The sequence below is a fragment of the Gracilinanus agilis genome, chromosome 3 (assembly GCF_016433145.1).
Source record: "Gracilinanus agilis isolate LMUSP501 chromosome 3, AgileGrace, whole genome shotgun sequence".
Lineage (NCBI taxonomy): Eukaryota > Metazoa > Chordata > Mammalia > Didelphimorphia > Didelphidae > Gracilinanus > Gracilinanus agilis.
The window spans coordinates 376561866-376588229 of NC_058132.1; the positions used below are offsets into that span (position 1 = coordinate 376561866).

A 26364-nucleotide genomic window follows, 5' to 3' on the forward strand; every position below is an offset into this window, starting at 1 on the left:
CCCTACTGCGCTGCTTTGGACCATCAGTTCTGGAGGAGTTGGTTCCTGGCATCCTGAAAACATCTCTGGACTCTACTGTGAGGATTCCTACTCCAGTCTTCTTAGTTTAGTGTAGTCAAGTCCTTCCCCTGCCCCTGTGGTTTGCCCTTAGCTTTTAAGTGTAGTAAACCCTATTCCCATCCTTAATCTTAGTTTGTCCTTGATTAAATATGTTGCCTTAACTTATAAACCCCCGTCTTTAGTTTGCTGATTACCATAGGCCTAGTCTTGGTGCTTCAGAGTGGCAGTTGGACCTAACAGCCAATTCAGTAACAGACACCCCTTTGCTGTTAAACTTTAGTCTCCCTACTTGTTGGGCCCCTTCTTGTCATTTCTGTCTCCCACACACCCACCTGTTTACTGTTTAAGGCACCTTTCCCTGGTTTCTTCCTTAACAATACATAGTAGGTGCTTAATAAATATTGATTGGATTGGATCTTTTATTGGTTATCTCCTTGTGTGGACTGTAAGCTTCATGAATGTGATCACAAATTCATTTTTTTAATTTGCATCTACCCTCCAGGCACCTAACACAGAGTCCAGCACATAGTAGATGGTTAATTAATGCTTTTTAATGGAATGCAGAAATTTCCTCCATAACAAGCACTGACAAGAATTCACTTGGCTTCTGGCTTAATTCATAAGATTTAGGTCATTTTCTGCCTCAAACAAAATAAAATGCCCATATACTTTTATTGGACAAAATAATTAGTATTTTTAAAACTATAAAAGAAAACATAGGCTATTGGGGGGGAGGCAGCCTAATTTCTATTGAGGGAAATCATGCCTAACTAGTTTGCTAGAGGTCTTCAAAGAAATAAATATTCACATGGATTAAAATGAAACAAGGGATGTAATCTATATAGATGTTTAAAAGTCTTTGACATGGCTTTACATAACAGTATTGAAACATCATTAGACAATTATGTCAGATTCAGAACTGACAGAATTAGGAAAGAAAGGATTCAGATAAAGAGAAATTCCTTTTTATATAAAAGAATACTAACGATGAGGATTTCTGTGTTTCAAGTGGCCTTATTTAGTATTTTTGAAATTGATCTATCATACCTAAACTTTATAGTTTTGGAAGTGATGCTAAATTCATCAGAGTAGTGAAATGCCATACAAGTGGGGATAAATGGAAAAAGAGAGATCTTTCAAAGGTTTATAGTGGCTAAGATGATTGACAGGATTGAGGGATTGGGGTGGGAAGGATATGAAGGTAAAGGGAAAAGGGCTAAAAAAGTCAGACATATTAATTCAACTAACTAATTCTTCAGCCTAGAAAGATAGGAAAGTATAAAATAACTTTATTGATCTTTTGTATTTTTAATATTACCATAATTTACCCCATTATCCTCCCCCTCCTAGAAATAATATGATATAACAAATGATATTTTAAAGATAAAGAAAAAAGAAAAATGGAAAAATCATCTTAAGAGGGTCTGAAAATCTGTACAATGTACTACATTTTTTTCATATCTCTCTTTAGAGATATACTTATTCTTTGTATTTTACGAAGCTCATTTTTTGTGGTTGTTCTTTCTATTTACATTATTGTATTAATTCTATACATTGTTTTCTTGGCTCTGCTTATCTCACTGAATCAATTCATAGAGATCTTTCCATGCTTCTCTGTATTCATTACACTTATTGTTTCAGTCCAGTAACATTCCATTATATTCATGGACCACAGTTTGTTTATCATTCCCCAACTGAGGGGTATCTACTTTGTTTCCAATTCTTTCCGATCACAAAATAAATAGATATATGTGCAAGATATGATGTAGAAGTGCACTTGACAAGATTTGGTTACTAATTGGACATGTGGATTCCAAGAAAGTACTTATTTGAAGATAACTCCAAAGACTGGGATTAATATTTCACTGAAAAATGGAAAACATTTACTTAGAACTCCCTCCTCTTCCCTCCTCACCTCAAATCTTTCAGATGCCTTCCTACACTGTTTCCTGTTTTGCTCATCTCAAATAAAAAGGTGACTCTTTTCCTTGCCAAGACAAACTCCTCTTTATGCACAAGTGATTGCACCAAGTATGGTGATACATTCCTATAATACCACCTAAAGGGGAGACAGGCTGATAGACGTCTTGAGTTTGGGAACTTTGAGCTGTAATATACTATACTGTATCTATACTAATTGATAGTAATATAGTAAATTCCCAGGAACAAAGCAAATGGGGACACTAGGATGCCTTAGGAAGGGTGAACTGGCCTAGGTTAGAAATGGAGAAGGTGAAAGCTTCCAGACATATTTATTATTATTATTATTATTCTGATGTTTACAAATACAAAAAAAACATGCATATCCACATAAAAGGGAAATAAAATATTATACAAATGACATAAAAAATCTCCTAAATATTTAACTTACTTTTCTTCATGTCTACATAATAGATCCCATTCACAGTGTACCAAATCCTCCCCACCATCCCCATATCTCATAGGATATTGTCAGGGAGGACAACATGTTCATGTAAATTAAGTCTTGTGTGTTTTATTTTTCTATTCACTTTATAGACATAACATTCTTAATTTATTCTTCCAGTGTTATTTCTGTGGCTGTGTATAATGTTCTCCTGGTTCTACCTATTTAGCCAATTTTAGAACTCTGAGGGTGTAATTCCAAATCATTCTCCAAAATGGCTAGATCAGTTCACAGCTCCACCAACAGCACATCAGTGGCCATACATATTATTTATGGAGTTTTGTTTGCCTTTTTGTTTTCAATGAGGAGGTGGGAAGAATAAGTAAATGCTTATTAATGTAAAAAATAACTATTAAATTTGAGAAATTATTATATTCTTAACTTAGTTTAGTTTAGTTCAGCTTATTTGTTTCTTTTGTGTAAATCTTTTCATAAATCTTTCTAAACAGATCATCCAACACAGTAGAAGCTTTTCTCTAGTTCTAAAGCGGAATTGTCCTATGGGAGGCAAATTTCTAACTCATATATCCCCTAATCAGTATGCATCCCATTGTCTAACAAAATAAAAACTTTCCCCTGTTCCCACAAAAAAGGGAAAAATTTTGAAAGACTGAAGAATTCATTGAACCTGTTCATGCTGTTATAGAGCAGTTCTCTGTTGTGCTGCAGGAGAGGCTAAGACCAGCAGATCTCAGACCTTCTATCTTGATTAGATATTATGGTGACACCCTATGAGTGGAAGGAGTACCAGGTTACTCGTGATAAAATGAAGAAACTCAGGTCAGAAATGGAACAAGTCAAAACTCCTGTGCTAATAAGCGGTGGGACAGTCACGAGTAACCCTTGTACTTCCAATCTGAGTCAAATGGAAAAGACTCCTGAAAATCAAGAAGAAAAGATAAGGTATTTCTCTGTATGTATATGATGTAATGTATTCCAGAAACAACTGTGACTGAAAAATAAAAGGCACTGATAAAATATTTTTCTTTTTCCTTTCTTTTTCTTTTTTCTTTCCCTTTCTTTTAATTGGATTGAAAAATAAGAGGCATTGATAAAAATCTATTATATTTATCTGATGTAAGAAATTGTCTGTGGAAGTTGACCTGTTTCCTTCTCATGTTTTCAACAAGATTACTAAAATGTATGCATAGATATTTCTCATTGAAAAATTATAGAGATAAAGGAGCCAAGATGGCAGAGTAAAGGCAGAAACTCGCCTGAACTCTCCCAAATTCCCTTCCAAGCCATATTAAAATTTTGCCTCAAAACAAATTCTAAAACAGTAGAACCAACAAAAGAATAGGGTGAAACAATTTTCCTGCCCAAAACAACTTAGAAATTTGGCAGGGAAGGATGTGGTGAGAATGGAAAGCAGTCCAATGCAGACCACACCCTAGCAAGTCAAAAACAGGCCCCAGGGTAACTGAAATGATGGTGGTTTTTGGTGCCCTCAATCCACAGATAAGGGGATCGGAAGTGTTCTTATGATTTAAGAGAAGAGCGGGCACAAAAATATCCTCAGTTGAGTCAGGATAAAAAAATTCACTTCTTTGGATACTGCCTGGGAAAGATCAAGTTGACAGCAAGCAGGAAGGAGAGAATCAATTACACTTTAACAGAGTATAAATGATATAGAGGCAGACAACACTGGGATTGCTCAAGGAATGGGATGGCAAAGGAAAACAGACAGGGGAGAGGGAGAAAAAGGGAGGGAAATGGGCACATGGTCACTTATAAACTTGCATAGCAGAGTTGGGAGCGCTCTGGCATTATGGACCTGGGGCAGGATAAGGAGTGCTCAGGGGACAAGGTATAGGGATCTCATTCTTAAAGAGTTTGATGGTGGGGGTATGGCCTAACTCTTATTCAGGCCACCTTGGAATTAGCTAATTAATATATCAATATCATCTCAAAGTTATCAGTGCCAACTTGGGATTCTTTATTAGCATAACATTTCTTTGGTTTTATTCCAATCTGTCTGGAGCTCATCTGCAGTTCACATATCAAGGGGCCATTATTGAGAGAGAGGAGCCATTATTTTGGGGTCTGGCTAACTTCCCCTAATTTAGCACAGTAGTCTCTGGATGTGGTCTTAATTAATTTAGGAGTCAGTTTTTTGTTTGCTTTTGCAAGTGACTTCTATGCTCCTCTTTACATTCTTAATTCCTATTTAGTTACCTTATACTTGCTACTTATATATGCTTATTTACCATACCAACTCGTGGGATGCCTAGGGGGACCATGACAAGACATAATTTCAAGACAATAACTAATAGGAAATGAAAGCTTGAAATAAATGAGGACATATTCAGGAAGTGTCTAGCTACCCTTAATGAGATCAAGCTACCAGGCAGGTCTAAATGAGCTATATCCTAGGGTAAAGAAAGCACCAGAACATAAAATGACCGAGCTACTGCCAGTGATGAACAATTAGTTTATTATTTAATGATAAGCATTCATTAAGCACTTACTAAGTGCAAAACTGTGCTAAGGACAGAGGACTCAGACAGGAAATTAGGACAGTCTCTCTAATCAAAGAGCTCATATGCGAAGAGTGGGAAACAGCATAAAGAGGAAATTTCAGCAGCAAGTCAAATAGAAAGGTCCATAGTCCTTGGAGTATATCAGCAAAGCAAGCAGTAATGTATATTGTTTAATATGATTTCCTTTGGCAGAATTTTATCTATTTCAAATGATGAATTAGTTGATTCTTTTGAGGACTTTGCTGTTAATAAATTGTTTTTCCAGATGTTTAAGTAGCTATAATTAATGATTATGTGATGGCTCTTGTAACTGCAGGGGCAATTGACAGGCTACATCTGCACAAAGCTTGCTCCCTTCTAGGACAATTGTGGAATTGTGGACTAAGTTGGAAGCAAGGCTGCTGGTCTGTGGGCATTGCTATTATCAGGGCTCTTGGGTTCAAGATACTAAGCCATCTCCACTTGATTTTGAAGAGAGTATAGGAGTAGAAGTTGCTCATAAGAGCTTGACTCATTTACCACATGTCACCTTCTGTCTCTTTTTCAGGATTTCTTGCTACTTTGGTCTTTGAAATATATTGGAGAATAGAAAAGATACAATAAATTAGAAAATGGAAAATGTCAAAATTTTCAAATAAGAGATAAGACTAAAATATGAGAATTATAGGACAGTGAACTCTCATATTCTTGATAAAATTCTAAAACTTTTATTTAAAGAATGATGTTTTTTATCATTTTTAAAGGAAAGAGGTGACCATGAAAAAAGGAGCTGTATTTAAAGAAGAATAAGTAATTCTAAATGAATTTTATTACTGCTTATGACCGGGTAAATGTTTGAACTTTGATGTATCTGACTCCAGATCAAATGTTCTATCCACTGTGCCATCTAGGTCTAAATATCATAATTCTGTGATTCAAGTAACCATTATTTGACCATCTCAAGTCTACTTTGAAAGCCAAAGTAAACAATAAGTTTATATGAAGTGCATGATATTTTACAAATTTCTGTAGCTGAAGAAGAGTCAGTATTGACATTTGACAATGATAAGAGTATTTTAACAGCTAAAAGTAGTAGGATTTATCATTGGATTTTGGATGGAGTGGCAGGGGGAGTTGCCAATCTAATTAGACTATGTTCATGCTAGAATAAGTATTTCTTTTCAATCACTTTGAGGAGAACACTCAGTAATGAGGACTGGACATCAGCCAAAGTACACTTAGCAGTATTAAAATGTATCACATTACATGTTGCATTACCTCATCAACTAAATGGTTTTGACTTTATATACAAATGTGTGCTCTTTAGATGTTCCATTTAATAGAAAGCTAGGTACTTCACAATATTAACTTTGATCTTCACAATAACCCTTGGAAGGTTATTATTACCATTTTACTTTTGAGGAAACTGAGGCAGACAGAAGTAAAGTGACTTGCTCCAAATCACATAGCTTCTAGGCTTCTGAGGATAGATTGGAACTGAAGTTTTCAAAACTCTGTCCAACACATCACATAGCTGCTACTTCCAGTAGTGAATAAAAGGAAAATCAGTGAAGTCATTCATCAATTTAAATGTTTAAATGATATTTTTTAGAATTGAGAGCAAGAGCAAGTAAATAAGAATGAATAATATAAATAGAATGTTGTAGTACAATGGAAAAATGATTGGCTTTGCACCCAGGGATCCTGTCTTTAGAATCCTAGATCTATCACTTATTATCTGTGTGATTTGGTACATGTCATGTCCTGTTTGGATTTTATTTTCCATATCAGTAAAATTATTGGATTATACTAGATGACCTCTAACATCCTTTATAGCTCTGAATCTGCAGCCCTATAAAACCTAGGATAGACTACATCTTTTTCAGTGAATACTAAGAAATATACATATAATTTCTTGAGATATGCTGGAAGCAAGGAGATCAAAGAAAATCTTGGAGCACTGCTTGGAGTGGGTAGGATGATAGTAACAAACAACAGAGAGTTCAAATTATTGAAGAATTAAGTTGCTTTTGTTTTCCCTACCAAAGAAAATGACCTTCCAAAATGAAAAGAATAGGACACAAGAGAACCAAGACCCAAGATAAATAAAGAGATGGTGAGAGAATATGTAATTGTCCTGACTGAATTTGTCACCATGACTGAACAAACAACATCCTAGGGTACTGCATGAATTGATAGTTGTGAGTGAGGTGCTACTATCAATGATCTTTTTTTTTAAAGTGGAGATCATGAGAGGAAATATAAGAGAAGACATGCAAATTTTCCAATTTTCAAAAAAAGATCATAAACCAGGAAGTATGATATTCATTGGCAAAATTACATATGAGAACACAAAGCATCTTTGATTTTGATAGCATGGGATGCTTCCAGAATGAGAATTGCCTCTAATGGTATTGTAATAAATGTATGACAGTAGATACTTCCCATATAGTTGCTTAAGAAGAGGTTTTGAACTCAGATCTTGCTGAATCCTACTCCAGCTCTCTATAGACTAAGCCATGTTGTTTTTCTAGTAAAATTAAAGATAATATAATTAAATAAATTGTTCATGAGTATGCATAGGAAGGCAATCACTACAAGATAGTACAGTTTGATCTTTAAAAGTAATGTCAGGGGGCTGCTGGGTAGCTCAGTGAATTGAGAGCCAGGCCTAGTGACGGGAGGTCCTAGGTTCAAATCTGGCCTCAGACACTTCCCAGCTGTGTGACCCTGGACAAGTCACTTGACCCCCATTGCCCACCCTTACCACTCTTCCACCTAGGAGCCAATACACAGAAGTTAAGGGTTTAAAAATTTTTTTAAAATAAAAGTAATGTCAGGCTATACTTTTTTCTTTTATTGATGAGCTTATTAAAGTTTAAAATATGTTTATTTAATTAAATATTTCCCAATTCTTGCATGTATTTTGACTTCCAAATTCTCTCTCCCTTTCACCTTTGCCCCACTTGCTTGAGAAAGCAAGCACTATGATATCAATTAAACATGTGCCAAATCATGTTGAACATATTTCCATATTAACATGTTGCAAAAAATACTCAAAAAAGAAGATAAAATTATGTTGGGTTTTTTTTAAAACACTTCAATCTCTACTGAGATATTATCAGTTTTCTCTGAAAGTGGATAGCAATTTTTATTACGGGTCCTTTGGAATTTCCTTGAGTCATTGTCTGGATCAAACCAGCTAAATTTTTCACAGTTAATGTTTCTTACAATGTTAGTTGTTACTAGGCACAATACTCTCCTAGCTCTGTTCACTTCAATTTGAATGAGTTCATATAGTTTTTCTGTAACCATCCTGCTCATAATTTCTTACAGCACAATAGTATTTCATCACAACCATATACTACAACTTGTTCAGTCATTCCCCAATGGATGGGCATCTCCTCAATTTCCAATCTTTCCCAAAAGAAAGAGTTGCTATAAATATTTTTGTCCCTTTTCTTACATCTCTTTGAGAAATAGACCTAGTAACAGTCCAAATTATTCAAAGAGTATACACACTTTTATAGGCCTTTGAGCATAGATTAGTATCCCAATTTTTCCACATTCCCTTCAGTATTTATTCTTTTCTTTTTCTGGCATATTAACCAATCTAATAGATATGAGCAATATTTCAGCATTGTCTTCATTTCCATTTCTCTAATCAATAGTGGCTTAGAACATTTTTATATGACTATTGATGGCTTTGATTTTTTTTTCTAAAGATTGCCTAGTCATACCCTTTGACCATTTATCAATTGGGGAATGATTTATATTTTGATAAATTTGGGTCAGTTTCCTATATATTTGAGGAATGAGGCCTTCATGAAAGAAATTTGCAGCAAAAGGTATTTTTTCCTACTTTCCTGTTTTCCTTTTAATTTTGGCTACACTCATTTTCTTTGTACAAAAACTTTAATTTAATTAAGTTGAAATTATTTCTTACTTTCCTTGATCTTCCCTATCTTTTGTTTGATCAAAAACTCAGCTCATCTTCCTACAGTCATATCTCGACTATAGGGTTCAGCAAGCATAGACATCTTGGGATATAGATGCTGAGAAATCCAACACTGTCTCTTAAGGAGAAAACCCAAAATCCTTACACAATTCTAGTGATGGTATATAAGGACCTTCCAGACTTGCCTCCTCCCCCTATCATTTTTTAAAGGAGTATAATGACTACTTAAATAAGTAGGATGTTATAAGCTACAATCCTCTGATAAGAAAGAAGAGAATTGGTCTTACTATATGCTCTGCCTCTGTTTCTTAAGACCTATTGAACCTATCACCTGCTCTGCCACTATGCCCGTAATACCCAAAAGCCATTGATATCTTTCTGACCTGTCAATTTACCTTAAAGTTTCCTGTGTCTTGCCAATTCATACTGTAGCTTCAAACTTTGGATACTGGGCCATTTAATCCAACCTAGAGCTAAATTCTCCTATATGTGATGTCTCCCACACTTAGAATATAAATTACTTGAGAACAAGGAATATCTCACTTGTCTGTTTGTAGCTTTAACACTCAGCACAGTGTTACTTATATGAACATATTTAAAAACAAAAACATGCCTAAAATAAAATTGAGGATATAGGAAAATTTATCATTATCAAATGAATCCCAAGAAAGGAAGAATTACTATTATACTCTCAAACAAAGCAAAAATGAATGTTCAAAAAATAAAAAGGAATAAACAAGGAAACTATATTATGCAGAAAGGAATCTTAGACACAACAAACCAATATCAGTAATAAACTTTTTATGCTCCATATACTTTAGCATCCAAATTCACAAAGGAAACACTATCTAAACTTCAAAAAGACTTGGGACATGGAAAGCCATAGAAAAAGAAGTGAAAGGAGACTTCAATATCCCTATAACAGTTTCAGACAAGTAAAAGAAATATAAACAAAAGGGAAAATATGAAACTAAACAAAGTTTTTGGAGACACTAGAGTGAAAAGACTTTTGGTACTTCTAAATGAGAGAGCAAATAAGATACATATTTATCTGTATCAGGTGGAAATTTGTTTTAAACCCTTACCTTCTGTCTTAGAATTGATACTGTGTATCAGTTCTAAGGAAGAGCAGTAAAGGCTAGGCAATTGGAATTAAGTGACTTGCTCAGGGTCACACAGGAAGTGTCTGAGGCCAGCTATGAACCTGGGATCTTCCACCTCCAGGTCTGGTATTCAATCCATTGAGTCACTTAACTGCTCCTACTGTATGGGAATCTTACAAAAAATTATCATATATAAGAACATAGAGGTATTGCAAACAAATGTAAAAAGGCAGAAAGAGTCAATATATTCTTTAATGATCATAATGCAATAAGAATAGATATTGGGCCAAGGACTACAAATAAAAGATTCAGACCTAAATGGAAACCTAACAATGAGTGGGTCAAAGAACAAATCATAGAAACAATTAAAACTATATAAAAGAAAATCATGAAACACTATATCAAAATTTCTGGGATACAACAAAAGTAGCCCTCAAGAGGAAAGTCATATCCTTACAATGATATGTTAACAAAAAAGACAGGAAAAAAGGTTAATTAACTGAAAAGACATTTAAAATTAGAAAATAACAAATAAAAAGCCTAAAATAGCAAAAAGATGAGTATTCAAAATTATAGAGAAATCAACAAGTTGTAAAAAAAGAAACATAGAAATAATAAATAAAACTTCAAGCTGGTTCTTTGAAAAGACTAATAAAACTGAAAAATCCCTAGTTTATCTGATTGAACAAAAAACAAAAAATAAATGAATAAAATAGCAAATATGTAAAGTAAAATCACAGCAAAAACAGAAATGAAAACATTGCATATTATATACAGTTAGATTTTAACAAAACTAAGAACACAACAGACATATAGGAATATCTTCAAAAATGTTAAATACTCAAATAATCAGAAAACCAGACAGACATCTTAAAAACTCAACATGAGAAAAGGAATTTGATCTAACAGGAAAAGAACTACCAAAGGAAGAAAAAACACCTGGTCTTGATAGATTCACAGAAGAATTCTATCAAACTTAAAGAATATTTAGTATCCATACTTTATGTATTATTTTCAAAAACTGAGAAAGGACACTACCAGAATCCATTTATAAAACAAATATATAGTCTTAATACCTAAACTGTTATTATTAAAATGATGAGGGCCAAGATCAAAAGGAAGAATAGTATTTTAATAAAAGCCATGCTGATAGAGATAAACTGACCACACGCCTGTAAGAAAAACCTATTCCAACCTCACCTCAGCCATTTACCTTCCTCTCTCCTCGAGCTCAGGTAACTAAAGAGGAAGTCCCAAGTCACTACCCCCTACTTAAAATAGTCCCTCACCTTTAATACATCATCCAAAACAGGAAACCCATGAAATCCATTGAACCACGGGAAATGTAGTTTTAAGGACCCCCACAGGTCCACAGAAGTTTGTCAAACACTATATTGAAGTTCAATCCTTCCAAATAGAAACCCAGGTGATTTTAACTAACACAAAACCATGGAAAGATTTTTTAAAATATGAAAAGAAAACCTTAGGCCAATATCATTAATGAACATTGACTTCAAAATTTAAAACAAAATTTTATCAAGAAGACTATAGGAATTATACAAGAAGACATTATTACGACCAAATATGATTTATGTCACAATATAATAATGGTCCAACATTAGGAAATCCACATAAATGATCATATTAAAAAAGAAAATATTTTTAAAAGCATATGATCACCTCAACAGATGTAGAAAAAACATTTGAAAAAGTACAACATCCTTTCCTGTTAAAAACCTTAAAATCCTATGAAGTATGGACATAGAGGGAACTTTTTTAATATCATAAAAATTATTTATCAAAAACCAAAGCATCAGTAACAGGGAGATACTAAAGGTTGTTTTTTTTCTTTTTTAATTTAATTTAATTTTTTTTCTCAATTACATGTATAAACAGTTTCCAACATTTTAAGGGATTTTGTGTCTCTAGTTCTCTCCCTTGGTCTGGTAGTTTTTGAATTTGGCTATAAAATTCCTGAAAGTTTTCAGTTGTGGATCACATGTAGGAGGTGATCAATTTCCACTTTTCCCTCTTGTTCAAGAATGTCAGGGCAGTTTTCTTGGATAATTTCCTATAGAATGATGTCCAAACTTTTTCTTTTGTCATAATGTTCTGGTAAACCAATAATTCTTAAATTGTCTCTTTGAGATCTGTTTTCCAGATCTTTGGTTGTATCAATGAGGTGTTTCATATTCTCCTCAAATTTTTCATTTTTTAAATTTTGTTTTATATATTCTTGCTGCCTTGTGAAGTCATTTGCTTCTAGTTATTGAGTTCTATTTTTTTAAAAGACTGAATTTCATTGTTCTTATACATTTAGCTCATTTGTCTATGGATTTGAAAAAAAGGGATTTTATTAGAAAGACTTGTAAAAATAATTTCTACCATTATGATTAGTATATTACTCTCCATCCTATTCCCCCTTGTTTAGTTTCTAAACACCACATCCCATAATTTGTCCTCATTTCAATGAGTCCCATCCCCCTTTTTCTTATTATTTTCCCCTCCTACTTTCCTATAGGATAAAATAGCTTTTAATACCCAATTGATTGTGCATGCTCTTCCCTTATTGAGCTGATTCTGACAAGAGAATTTACATGCTCCCCTCATCACTTCCCACATCTTCCCCTTCAATATGAATGTTCTTTCATGTGTCTTTTATATGCAATATTTTTACCCCATTCTATTTTTCTCTTCCCTAAGCATTCCTCTTTCTCATCTCTTACTTTTTTAAAGATATTATCCCATCCTGTCAAACTCACATCCTTGCTATCTGTATATGCATATTCTTTCTAAATGCCCTAATAATGATAAAGTTCTTAGAAATTACAAGTATCATCTCCCCATGAAAGTATGTTAACATTTTAACCTTATTGATGTCTTGATTTCTCTTTCCTGTTTACCTTTTTATGATTCTCTTGAGTCTTCTGTTTGAGAGTGAAATTTTACATTCAGCTCTGGTCTTTTCATTAGAAATATTTGAAAGTCCTCTTCATTGAATACTCACTTTTCCACTGAAGTATTATGCTCAATTTTGCTGAACAGGTGATTTTGGTTGAAGTCCTAGCTCCTTTGCCCTCTGCAATTTCATATTCCAGACCCTCTGATCCTTTAATGTAGAAGCTACTAAATCTAGTGTTATACTGACTATGACTCAACAATATTTGAATCATTTCTTTTTGACTACTTGCAATATTTTGTCCTTTACCTGAGAGGTCTGGAATTTGACTATAATATGCCTACAAATTATCCTTTTAGGATCTCTTTTAGGAGGTGATTGATGGATTCTTTCTACTTCTACTTTACCCTATGGTTCTTAAATATCAGGGAAATTTTCCTTGAAAATTTCTTGAAAGATGATGTCCAAACTCATTTTCTGATCATAACTTCCAGTTAGTCCAATAATTTTTAGATGATCTATCTTGGATTTATTTTGTAGATCAGTTGTTTTTCCAATGATATATGTCACATTTTCTTCTATTTTTTCCATTTTTCTTACTTTGTTTCTTGAAGTGTCATGGAATCATTAGTTTCCATTTGCCAAATTCTAATGTTTAAAACATGATTTTCTTAAGTGAGGTTTCATTTCGTACCTCATTTTCTATTTGGTCAATTCTATTTTTTAAAGAGTTCTTTTCCTCAGTGAATTTTTGAATCTCTTTTTCAATATGACCAATTCTGCCTTCTAAGAAGTTCTTCTCCTCAGTTCATTTTCCATATATTTGTCATTCAGCCAATTTTCAGAGTTTCTCCTCTTCACTGGATTTTTATACCTCTTTGCCCAATTGGCCTATTCTGTTTTTTTAAGAAATTAATTGCTTCAATAATTTTCCGTCCTTTGCCAATTTTCTGATTCTTTTTTCATAATTTTCCTGCATCACTCTCATTTCTTTTTCCAAATTTTTCTTCTCTCTCTCCTATTTGAACTTTTAAAATCCTTTTTGAGCTCCTCCATGTTGAATTTCTGTTTTGTTTGCTTATTTTCCATCCTTTATCCTTTCTTTTAAGTTATAAAACTGTTAAAGTCAGGCTTTGTAACTGTGGTGGAGGAAGAACTGTTCAAAATTTCAGATTCTTTGTGCATCTGCCTTCAGAGCTGGTTCTGGGGATTTACATCCTTTCGGTTTTTCCAAGGCAGTAATACTCTCCTCACCTGTGTTCTGGTTCAACAAACACTTTTCCACCTTGAAATAGTCACCTACTCCCCTGTGGTAACAAACTCTGATGTGTCCTAGTGTTTCTCTTCACCCTGAGACCCCAAATCAGGACTGTGACATACACATATCTGTGTATGAGCAACGCAACAAGACTTGAACTCAAAGTCAGTAAAATGATTCCTTTAATCTCCTTTTGAGCAGCTGTCCACCCCTCCCCACTTTACTTTCTGTGACTGAGAGACACAGAAGCCTTTGCTGTTGATTAAGTTATGCTCAAAGCCAGGGTGGAGCCTAGGTTGGCATGCTGTTTTGTGCTCCACTTCTACTGTGGTGTAATAAATCATTCATGCTAGCCTTCTAAGTTGGTTTAGGCTAAAAACTACTTCCCCATGTCTTTTTCTGAATTATGCTGCTCCACAATTTGTTTTGAGGCATTATTTCATAGGTTTTTGCAAGGTGAATTAGTAGAGATGAGGTGGGTCTGTGTCTGTACCTTCTTTGCCATCTTGGTTACACCTCTTTCTAGGATTTTTTATTTAATTCTTCCCTTCCATCTTAGAATCAATAGCATATATTAATTCCAAGGCAGAGGAGGAATAAGAGCTAGGCAACAGGGCTTAAATGACTTGCCTAGGATTATGTAGCACGGAAGTGTCTGAGGCCAGATTTGAACCCAAGACCTCCTTTTTTCAAAAGCTAACTCCCAATCCACTGTGCCACCTAGATGCTTCCCCACAATAGAACTTTTTAAAAAATAAATATGAGAGTAAAACAAGGATATCACTCTCCCCACTGTTATTTATATAAATCTATGAAAGCTAACAATAGTAATAAGAAAAAATAAATTAATTTAAATACAAAGATGGATAACAGAAAGATAAAGCTATCCATGTTTACTGATGAGATTATGTATTATTTGGAAAACCTCAAGGAATCAATAAATATACTGAGACAATTAGTAGGTTCAGTAAAGTTTCAGACTCCAAAGTCAGAAATGAATATTTGCATATATCTATACTATATCTATACTATATACTATTCTATATACCAGTGATAGGCAAACTACAGCCCCCTAAAATGTTCTATCTGGCTGCCCAATATTATTCCTAATCTGACTAATACAAGGAGTAGGATACAATACAATGAAACTTTAAAAGAATTACCTTAGAAACAGACTGACAGATAAGCATTTTCTTTCCTTTGGCCCCCTCTTTAAAAAGTTTGCCCATCACTGCTTTATACTATTCCCATTGAACTAGAATCTCCATTAATGGATTTATGCCCTCAAGAAAGTTATCAATAAGGAAAACATGTCCCCATATATTCCAAAATGTCTACAGCAGCACTTTTTGTGATAGCTATGAATTGGAAAAAAAATTAGATTCCAATATAATGTAATGGAATATCACTGTGTTATAAGTAATGATATGTGTGCTGAATACAGAGAAACATGGAAGGATCTATGTGAACTGATCTTGAGTAACGTAAAGAGACCCTCAAGAGTTCTATAAGCATACTTTGTTCTATTGTGCTTTGCAGATATCATTTTTACATAAGATTTGTGGCAACCCTTTGTCAATCATGTCTATCAGTGGCATTTTTCCAACAGTATATGCTCACATTTTGTCTCTATGTCACATTTTGGTAATTCTTGCCATTTTCCAAACTTATGTATTATTATTGTTATATGTGTCATGGTGATCTATGATCAGTGATCTTTAATGTTACTATAATAACTATTTTGGGGCACCATAAGCAGTACCTAAATAAGACAGCAAACTTAATCACTAAATGTTATGTGTGCTCTGACTATTACACCAAAGGGCCATTCTCACATTTCTCTCCCTCTACTTGGGCCTCCCTATTCCCTGAGACACAACAATATTGAAAGTAAACCAATTAATAACCCTACAATGCCCTCAAAGAGTTCAGGTGAAAGGAAGAGTCAAATAATGGAGCAAATTTCTTTGTTGTATCTTAAAAAATTGTCATATCCACTCCAATTTTTAACAACCATCTCCCTGATCAACAACTGTCAACATCAAAGCTAGATTGTCTCTCCACAAGCAGTAAGATAACAACTAATTGAAGGCTTGGATGATGCCTAGTATTTTTTTAGCAAGGAAATATTTTTTAATTCAGATATGTACATTTTTAGATGCAATACTATTGGATACTTACTAGATGACAGTATGGTATAAATATAACTTTTATATGCACTGGGAAAACAAAAACTTCATGTGACTTGCTTTATTACAACATTCATTTCATTATGGGGTCTGGAACAGAAATCTACAATATCTCTGAGATATGCCAGTACCCAAGAACTACAAAAATGTAAATAGAACAATAACACACCAAGAAATCTAAAATAAATGTATTGAAATTATAAAGATCTAATGAGATTAGAATAAAGTTATACAAAAGACTTTCCCAACCCATCCCTTCATGAAGATGAAAGATCCATCACAGTTTCACATTGCACATATTTTTGGATTTGTTCGACATATGAATCTATTATGTTGATTTTTTTTTCCTCCCTCAAAAATATTGTCATATGAGCTGATTCTCTCAGGGGTGGGGGGAAGGATACTTGGAATCCTGTGGTGATGGAAAAACAAGAAAATAGCAATAAAAGTTAATAAAAAATAAAATATATGGGACAAAAAGAATTTCAATAAAGCATTTTATTAAAAACCCCAAAACTAAAACAAATGGGTGGTAAAACAAAACACAGCACAAAATTTTCTAATTGATATAATATTCTCCATTTCTACCTTGCTATTAAAATTAGAAATACATTTTTGAGCTTTGCAGATCTACCACAGATTTCTTTTCAATGCAAAATAATTGTTTTATTATGATTTTTCCTTCAGCACAAGAACAGAATGCAATTTTCTATTACTGCTTTTCACTTTTAGAAAGTAAATAGTTTTTTTCAATTTTGATGTTAATTTTAACATATTGATTTTGAAGCATTATGGAATGGTTTGTGTGGAAAGTGTTATAAAAACTGTGTCATGAAATCTAGCATTTCAGAGCTTAATTTTCACTATAAATGCTATGATATGAAATCAAATCCCCAAAATTAAAAAAAAAGTTATTAAAAAGACTTGAGAATTTAAGGGCCACATATGTAAATATAATATTGATAAAGAAAATAAACAAACAAACTTTAGACAATTTAAGAATCTAACAAAAGAAAGCAAATTACATGTTCACCCTTTGCACCTTAAAATAGAGTAGGAAGCATATATTTGCATACAGGCATTCCAAAACTACCTCACAAATGGTTCAAAGGCATTAGAAGATGAAAGAGAGACCACAAAGTCTCAGGGGTGCTCTACACTCATCAATAGACTGATGTAACATCCATGTTTCTGAGAGGGGTTCAGGCTGCATCACAGAATTCCATAGTGCCCCCCCAGAACTCTAAGGGAGGGGGCAGTTAAGGGCAGTTGGAGTGTTGGTATAAAAGTCAGGTCACCCATCTTTCAAGGGTCACTAACAAATAATTTTCTGAGCTTAATGGTCACTTAACTCTGTGAGTGAGAGCTAGATAGAACAACCTTTTGAATCTTGACAGGAGAATATTGTACAAAATTAGGGGGAAAAGATAATGGGGGAAATAAATTCTGACAGAATAGAAAGGTTTTAAAGAATTCCCATGGTTGGGGTGGGGGAAGGAATTGGTTTGATACACCCAAACATATCTCCTGACAGCTGACAGTGAACATAAATAGAGGGAAAGAACATTTTAAAATTTTAGCTATTTTTTAAAAGTTAAATATGTTAAATTGTGTAACCCTATAAAGGGTACAAAATAATGTCATTCAACAAGATTTTATTAAGTGTCTACTACATGTAAGACACTCTGCTAGGCACTGGTAATGCAAATAAAAGTGAATGAAACAGACCCCATTTACAAGAAGCTTACATCATAATTATAAATTGCATGGAAATCTAAGTTGTACTATTTAATTTTTTATTTAGTAGTTCTATTTTTGAACAGATAGATTTTCCCAACTTATCAAGAAAATAGACTTTGTCAGTTACATAAAAGTTGAGAAAAATCAACTATTCTTCTGGATTTTCATTGTTGTTGAAAGAATCAAATATTGAAGCTGAAGCTTAAATACTTTGGATACCTAATAAAAAGACAGGCATTATTGGGAAAGACCTTGATATAGGAAAAGATTGAAGGGAAAGTGCAAAGGAGACAGTAGAGGATGCGATGGATAGATAGTTTCATGGAAGCAATGAACATGAGCTTGGAGAGTCTTCAGGAGATAGTGAAGAATAGAAGAGCCTGTATGTAGTTCTGTCTTGTGTCGTGAGGACACAAAAAGTTGGACATGAGTGTACAAATGAACCACAAAAAGAATCAAAATATTTTGTATAGCAACATGATCTAATAAATTCCCTACTATTGATACCTAATGACTGGATTTTTCCAATATATATGGAATTCAGGCTCTCATCTTTCATTATTTTTTATGTACACTAAAGTCCAGAGTTGAAGTAATCCCTATATGCAATTAACAAAGGACAAAGTCACTGGGATTTAAACACAGACCTCCTAAATCTCAATTCAGTATTGTTTCCCAGAGTAGTAATTAAGTATACTTATGATTAAAGACATACATTTAGATATATTCTGTGACAATGTCTTATACATAGTTCAATATGAAGCTCAGAGATAGGGATTAGACCTGGAACTTCATTAGTATAGAAAACTTCTGTGTAAGAAAACTACTTCTATCATGAATATTGGCACCATCTTTGTAACTGAGTTTTGGAAAGTTTTCTAAGGTGCTGAGAGTATGAGTGACTTGTCCACAATCACACAACTCCTTGAGTGCCAGAGGTGAGACATAAATCCAAGTAATTTGGACAAAGGATTCCATCACATCACAATGCTTCAACATTGGAACTTTTTTCTGCATCCCCATAAAATAAGAAGTTCAGATATTTTAATCACTTTCTAAGATGAAATCTCCAAATTTCTAAACATTTTGCTATCTTCTTATATTTCTCCATCATTATAATTTTTATTTATATAAGGGCCATGACTCTTTTGTATGTCAGTAGTTGATTGCTGAAGTAGGGCACAAAATAACTTCATTGTAAGGTACAGGGATAAAATGAACATGTGGACAATGTAAGATAATGACTTATTTGGATATAAACAATTTGATTTATAAAAGGAGAATAAAAACAATTTTTGTATTTAAAAATAAAACCCTGATAAAAGCTATTTGTGAAGAAAAAGAGTTTTCAGATAAAATGTGGTTGAGAAATACAGTTTTGTGTGTGTGTATGTGTGTGTGTGTGTGTGTGTGTGTGTTTTAATATTTTTAAACCCTTAGCTTCTGTGTATTGACTCCTAGGTGGAAGAGTGGTAAGGGTGGGCAATGGGGGTCAAGTGACTTGCCCAGGGTCACACAGCTGGGAAGTGTCTAAGGCCAGATTTGAACCTAGGACCTCCCATCTCTAGCCCTGACTCTAAATCCACTGAGCTACCCAGCTGCCCCGCGAGAAATGCAGTTTTAAGAGAACCTGGAAGCTCTTAAATTTGGCTATTACATTCCTGGGGGTTTTCCTTTGAGGATTTAATGTAGTAGTGATCTACGAATCCTTCCAATGTCTATTTTGCCCTCTTGCTCAAGAATATCAGGGCAGTTTTTTTTGGCTAATTTCTTGTAATATAATGTCAAGGCTTTTATTTGTTTTCTAGGCTTTCTGGTAAATCAATAATTCTCAATAATTCTCATATTGTCTCACCTGAACCCATTTTCCATGTCAGTTGTCTTTTCAATGAGATATTTCATGTTTCCTCCTATTTTTTCATTCTTTACTTTATTAATTCTTGCTGTCTTGTAAGATCATTAGCTTCTACTTGCCCAATTCTAGTCTTTAAAGACAGATTTTCACCTAAGATTTTTCATTTTTCTTCTTGGTTTAGTCTATCCTGTTTTTCGTGGCTTTGGCAGGTCAGTTCTGGTCTCCAATTTGCTTATTACTTCATTTGATTTCTGAATATCTTTTTCTATGTGGAAAATTTTGTCTTTTAAGCTATTATTTTCTTTTTGTATTACTTGCATTTCTTTTTCCCACTTTTCTTCCCATTTTTCTTCTATCTTTCTTACTTGGTTCTTGAACTCCTTTCAGAGTTCCTCAACAGCTTGTGACCAATTTCTGTTTTTTTTTAAAGTTTGGATGTGTTTGTTTATTTGCCACTCTCTGCTGTTGCTTCTCTATTTTGCTCTTTTTCTCCATAGAAATTACCCAAGGTCAAAAGCTTTTTTTGCTATTGCTTATTCCTTTTGCTGCTAGTGGATTGGAGTTCCTGCATATTGGTAGACATTGCTTTCTTAGCTTCTGTCTTGTAAGAATTTGCCTTGGTAGTATCTTCCCTTCCCAGTCAGAAGTCTGAGTGAGGAGGCCAGGCATCACTTTGTGTAGCCTATTTTAAAGCGTTTTGACCTGAGGCCATTTTTCCTGTCCTTGTTGTCTCTGGTATGGCCAGCCTTGTCTCTGCTCAATCTCTACTTTAGCCTCAGGTCTCTCTGCCAAGGCCTTGCAATGCCCTCAGGGGTAAGTCTTTGATGTCCTCAGCCAGCCGCTGAGAATTTAGAGATTGCCCCACTCTCACTCTGACTGCAATGAGTTAGGTGGTATAGGGGAGGGGTGACTAGCTTGTGCTTTGATAAGTGTAATTTTGTCCTCTTATAGCGTGAAAATCCCCAAACACTGCCTACTTCCAAGGTGGGAAAGCCCCTTTACTCATCAGATTTTGATTTCTGTCTTTTTGAGACACTCTGCAATGATTGGTAGGAAGGAGATTTAGAAATTTCCTGTTACTCCACTGCCATCTTAGGTCCACCTCTTAAGAGAGTCAAATAGAGAATTTGCTCTTTCAGGAGAGAAACTGTATGATATTAGAGAAAAAGCCAATGAACAAAATTGTCATCCCCCCAGTTTATTTGCATATGACTATTTTTAAATTTTGATAGGTTGAAATTGACAAAGAAAACCAAATAACTTGTTTAAGATTATGGAAAATTAAATAATGACCACCAGGTCACTCTACATATCAAAAAGATAAATTTCATTAGTTTTAGCTCTTTGTTCCAATGTTTTACATATTATTTATTTAAAAAGAAAATTAAGCCACCGCTGACCACCATCAAGTGCTGATTTAAGGCATTAAGAGGAATCAAAAAGCTGTGAGTAGTGAAAAAAGCCTTTATAAGTCAAAAACGGCAATATTAACAAGCTAACAAGAGAGTAAGGTGACAGGAAAGTCTCTGATTGGAAGAAAGGAATTTATTTTGTAGGTTGGCTGAATAAAAAGCTGGAAAAGTTTTGGGGAAGTTTACTTAAAAAGAATTAAACTTTTCTATAGTTACTTATTAGGGTCCATTGCTATATATAGCTTGAGAGAAATATAAAGTTGGTTGTTCAGACATACGTGGCTGCTCTCTATTTCTCACTCTATTTTAAAGAGGGAGAAAGAAAGGAAACGAAAATTTTCATCTGTTTTGCTGTGAGGAGATGCTTAGAGTTCCTTGAAAAATGAAGAATTCTGTTGAGTAAAGAGCTGAATGGGCTTGTCGGAGTTGACCAGAAAGCCAACTTAACTCATTTTACTGTGTTATGTTTTTTTTCTGTAAGAAGTTGACAGATGATTGAAAAAAGCAGGATTGTGCTGAGCAAAGAGCTAATGCCTCTTCTACATTCTCAAGAAAGTCAGCCTGAGGAGCTGAGCAGTTTTCTCACTTCAGGGAATTGCATATCATTGCAATTGTCTATCATTCTCTCAATTCCCTCATAAAATACATTGTGAACTAAGTGCAATTTGTTCCTGAAAGAACTAAGAGCATCAATATATATGGTAGAGGTTAAAGTTGTACCTAGTATTTGGATTATCCTACTCATATATCTCCCTGCTAAACTTTTGAAAATATGTCCCCACTCTTCCCCACCAATATTATATGCATTGGTGGGAGAATGTTACCAAGGTTCATGGTTTGATAAATATATCAATTAACTGTGATGTTACTTTTATATTTAACTTACTTTTATATTTTGTATCTATATTTTGTTTTATTTCTAGATTTTATATTTTTATATTTAATATATGTGTTATTGGAAATTTTGTGGTCTTGGAACTACATTTCCTATGAGCCCACTGACTTCTTGTCATTACCTGATGACATAGACAGTTATGTGATGATGTTAGAAGGAAGGATAAAATTGAGAGGCTGAACTTGCACAATCTCTTTGCTCTCTTGGCTCTCTTGGCTTCCAATTCACCATGGGGAGAGGAAGTAACAGCACGAATCTTTTAAACTGACTTAGCTAGCATGGCACATGGCTTCATTTTCTAATGGCTACTAATAAGTCTTTAAAATCCATAATATTTTTAAAAGCTATCTTTTATATTCATTTTATTTATTACATTTTTATCTTAAAATATAAATTATATTATACTTATCAGGTAATGGTATCATAGAAACAATTTTGGAGGCTCTGAAGCTACAACAATGAATAGTAGGAGCATATTCCTCTAACAGTAGATTTACTCTGAGGACTCAGAGAGTTTGAGACATTACCTCATATACTGATGATCCTTCTCTGGGAAATACACTCTTACTGGTACAAAGACAGATTGAGGGTAATGGAAGCAACTCCAAAAAGTGACAGGTAGAGCCATGCCATGTCCAGACACTAGATTTTAAGATCTTGGAGATCTCTACATCATAGCAATTTCAAAAACTTATCTGATTTTTCAGGATCAGAGAGAGTCTCAGAATCTGAATTTTGAGAAACTATAATGCGGACCATATTTAATAGATAATCAGAACTGACCAAAATACAGAAATTCTCAACAAGGTGGAATATAATAGTATTAATTCCCATTCTGGATACTACAAGTCTATAGATGGAACCCAAGATCAGTTAGTTTGATATTTCATGCCTATGACATACAAAACTTCCAATCTATTAATACTCCTGAATCTTTTAGACATAAACATTTGTGTTCCTTTGCTTCCTCAATCCTGAACTTGTGTGTATTTAACTCTTTTGATGCTATAAAAATAAGAACTTTAGTTAGAGACTCAAGACCAGAGCTCAAATCCCAGTTTTACCACTTATTATCTGTATGATCTTCAACCACTAATTTAACTTAAAATACAATGGTTGGATTGGATGCCATATAACTCTGAAGATACCATTCTATAATCCTAAACTTGGAACATTATATGAATTCGAGCCATAAATTTCATCTTAATAGATTCAGCCCACCTTTCTGGTGTGTTGAGATTTAGTCAGCTATCCCACATTCTAACCCTCTCTTTCAATACTGTGTCATCTACAAATTTAATGAACATTTCACGTATGTAACTTTGTCCAAGTCATTTATAAAACTGTTAAGTGAAAGCAAAAAGGACAAATCAAAGCATACCAGCAGGTAAGTGTTCACCTAGTTCAAACTTTAATGAGAATTCTGATATTGCTTACCTGTTCCTTCACTTCCCCTCAGCTATACACAAATATGATCAAACTCTTTATCTCTTACCATCACCAGCAAGTATTCTAGTTTTATTCTCATTAACTCAGAATTTTGTTTTACTTGATCATATTTTATCTTTCTACTTTTCTTTTATGCCTTATGACCTTTCCATGTACTTCATTCTTACCATGGCCTATAACCCCTAATTCTTTCCTAGGCGATCATTTCTACACAGGCTATATGCCCCTAAATCCCCTGTCTCAACCAGATATCTCCTTCTTCCTGTTCTACTGTAAGCTCCTTGATGGAAGGGACTGAATTATTTTTACTTTCTTTTAGTAGGCACTCACTCTTCTTCTCAGGATATAAGATAAATACAAAGTGATTTTTATCATAAAAATATTTTATTTTTACCAATTTTCTGTAATAAATTTCTACATAAGTTTTCCAAAGTTATATGATCCAAATTGTCTCTTTCCCTCTTTTCCCTCCCCCATCCTGGAGCTGGCAAGAAATTCAATCTGGTTCATATATGTATTATCCTGTAAAACACATTTCCATATCATTCATTTTTATAAGAGAATAATCTCATAAAACAAAACACCCCAAACAAAACCCCAAATAAATGAAAGTGAAAAATCACATACTTTGATCTGCATTCTGGCTCCAACAGTTCTTTCTCTGGAGATGGATAGCATTCTTTACAAAGCAATTTTGATGTGGGACAGAAAGACAAACTGAAACAATTGAAAAAGGCCTTCTGAAGGAGTTGAGATTCGCTTAGGATAATAGGAATCAAGGCGATCCAAGAGATAAAGGTAAGGTCTATGATCTTCCCAACCAAAGTTATAGCACAGGTGTTACAAAATTAAGAGAGCCCTAGGGATACTACAATGAAGGTAAACTATTGCACCTACTAGGTTAGTCATATTTCTACAAATTCTTTTACTGGAAGCAGAGAAAAATTAAACAGAATTCATTGAATGATAATCATCATTTATGCCTTAGTTTGCATTTACAGAGGGTTCCAAGGTTTACAAAGCAGTCTACATGTTCATTCGAACCTCAGAACAACCTTGTGAGGTAGGAAGGTGTTATTATTTTCCTCATTTTAAAGATGAAGAAATAGGAACAGAGGGGTTAAAAACTACCTTCCAGGCTCAGATAGCTAGGAAATATCTGAGGCAAAATTCAAAAATCTTCCTAACTCCAGGCCTCATGCTCTATCTGCTGATACTACATGCCAGATGTGATATGTTTCCTTTCTAAGAGAATAATGAAGGCAAAAACAAGAGATGCTATGTTATTGATCCTGTAATGCATCCTTATCTACTGGCATTATAAAGAAATACTAATGATTTACATGGGTTCATTTGATAGCCTACAGCTTTGCTAAAGGTGTCTATTGTTAAGATTTTTTTTGGTTGATTCTTTAGGACTACACCACTGTGTACTAAGGACAATTAGTCTTCTATACTGGTTTCCTTTGGCTAATAAAATCAATAATAGAGGAGAATCAGCCAGCTCAGTCCACTATCTCTATTTTTTGTTGTCTTTCAGGCTTTTCGGCATCAGATGTCCACCTATAAGTCACTCAATCTAGAATGGAGATTGGCAATATCTCACTCCTCCTTTGTTCCCAATTCTGTTTTTAGCTCTATATCACACATTCCCTGTGAAATTCATGTTCTCGACTTGTGCTGACTCACTTCAAATGTGGCAGTTGGACTGTGTCAGCTGTGTTGGTCAAGCCTCTGGGAATCTTACTGCAACATTCACATATCAAATTAGCTAGTTTTGGACAATTAATATTGGCATGAACATGTGTCACTTCTTGCCATTGATTGTTCCAAGAATGCAGAAGCTCCACCCAATGAAACATATAATAATAAAGCTGTCACTCAGCCATTCTTCAACCAGGAAATGTATAAGTTTCTTACTCAGGCAGATTATTCATGATGGGACAGTTGCAGAGAGATGAAGTGTGAATGAAGGCTATTGACAGAATGGGAAATGTGGCTCTGAGGTCTATAACATTAAGAGAAGGAAAAGACCTTAGAGGCCATTGAGTTCAACACCTACATTTTACAAATGAAGAAATAGAGGCATAGTAAGGTTAAGTAACTTTCCTTAGCTCACAAAGAAAGTAATCAGTAGAGTAAGTATTTGAACTCAATCCCTTGGACTCCAGCAACACCACTCTTTCCATATTTCTTTCCATAAACAACATAAAGTTATCAATCAGTTCATGACTATGAATTATCCAGTGGGGATCCAGGAAATATTAGGATTTATCAAATCATGGTGGGGGAATCAAATTGAGTTGTGTATGAGGAATCATAAATAGGTAGAAAAATTAAAGCACCAAATTTTTTTAAAGAATTTGCAGCCCTTTGAAACAAAGAAACAACAATACTTAGCACCTCCACATGTACTTAGAATACTTTACCCAGTTGTGGATTGTTGACTGATTAATTAGCCCCTATTTAGCAAGAATAATTAGTTACATTAGGAAACTGCCAGAAGGAAAGTGAGAATGAGTTTTACCCTATTCTGCTCTCTTCCCCACTATTCCCTCCAGCTGAAGGCATTCCTGTCTTGAGTAATTTGTGGTACTTGCCCAGGATGAAAGAACTTCTATCCACAATTCGGAGTGCACCCACAATAAAGAATAAGAAA

General features: G+C 34.2%; 1 protein-coding gene across 1 annotated transcript in view; it reads left to right on the forward strand.

Annotated features, from left to right (window-relative positions):
- The first annotated feature begins 3203 nt into the window (after nt 1–3203).
- The window catches only part of CNKSR2 (connector enhancer of kinase suppressor of Ras 2), a 338457-nt gene continuing 315296 nt past the window's right edge, over nt 3204–26364 (forward strand). Inside the window, exon 1 of the mRNA XM_044669208.1 lies at nt 3204–3398. Within this exon, the coding sequence (XP_044525143.1) occupies nt 3204–3398 (195 nt within the window). The remainder of the gene's footprint in view (nt 3399–26364) is intronic.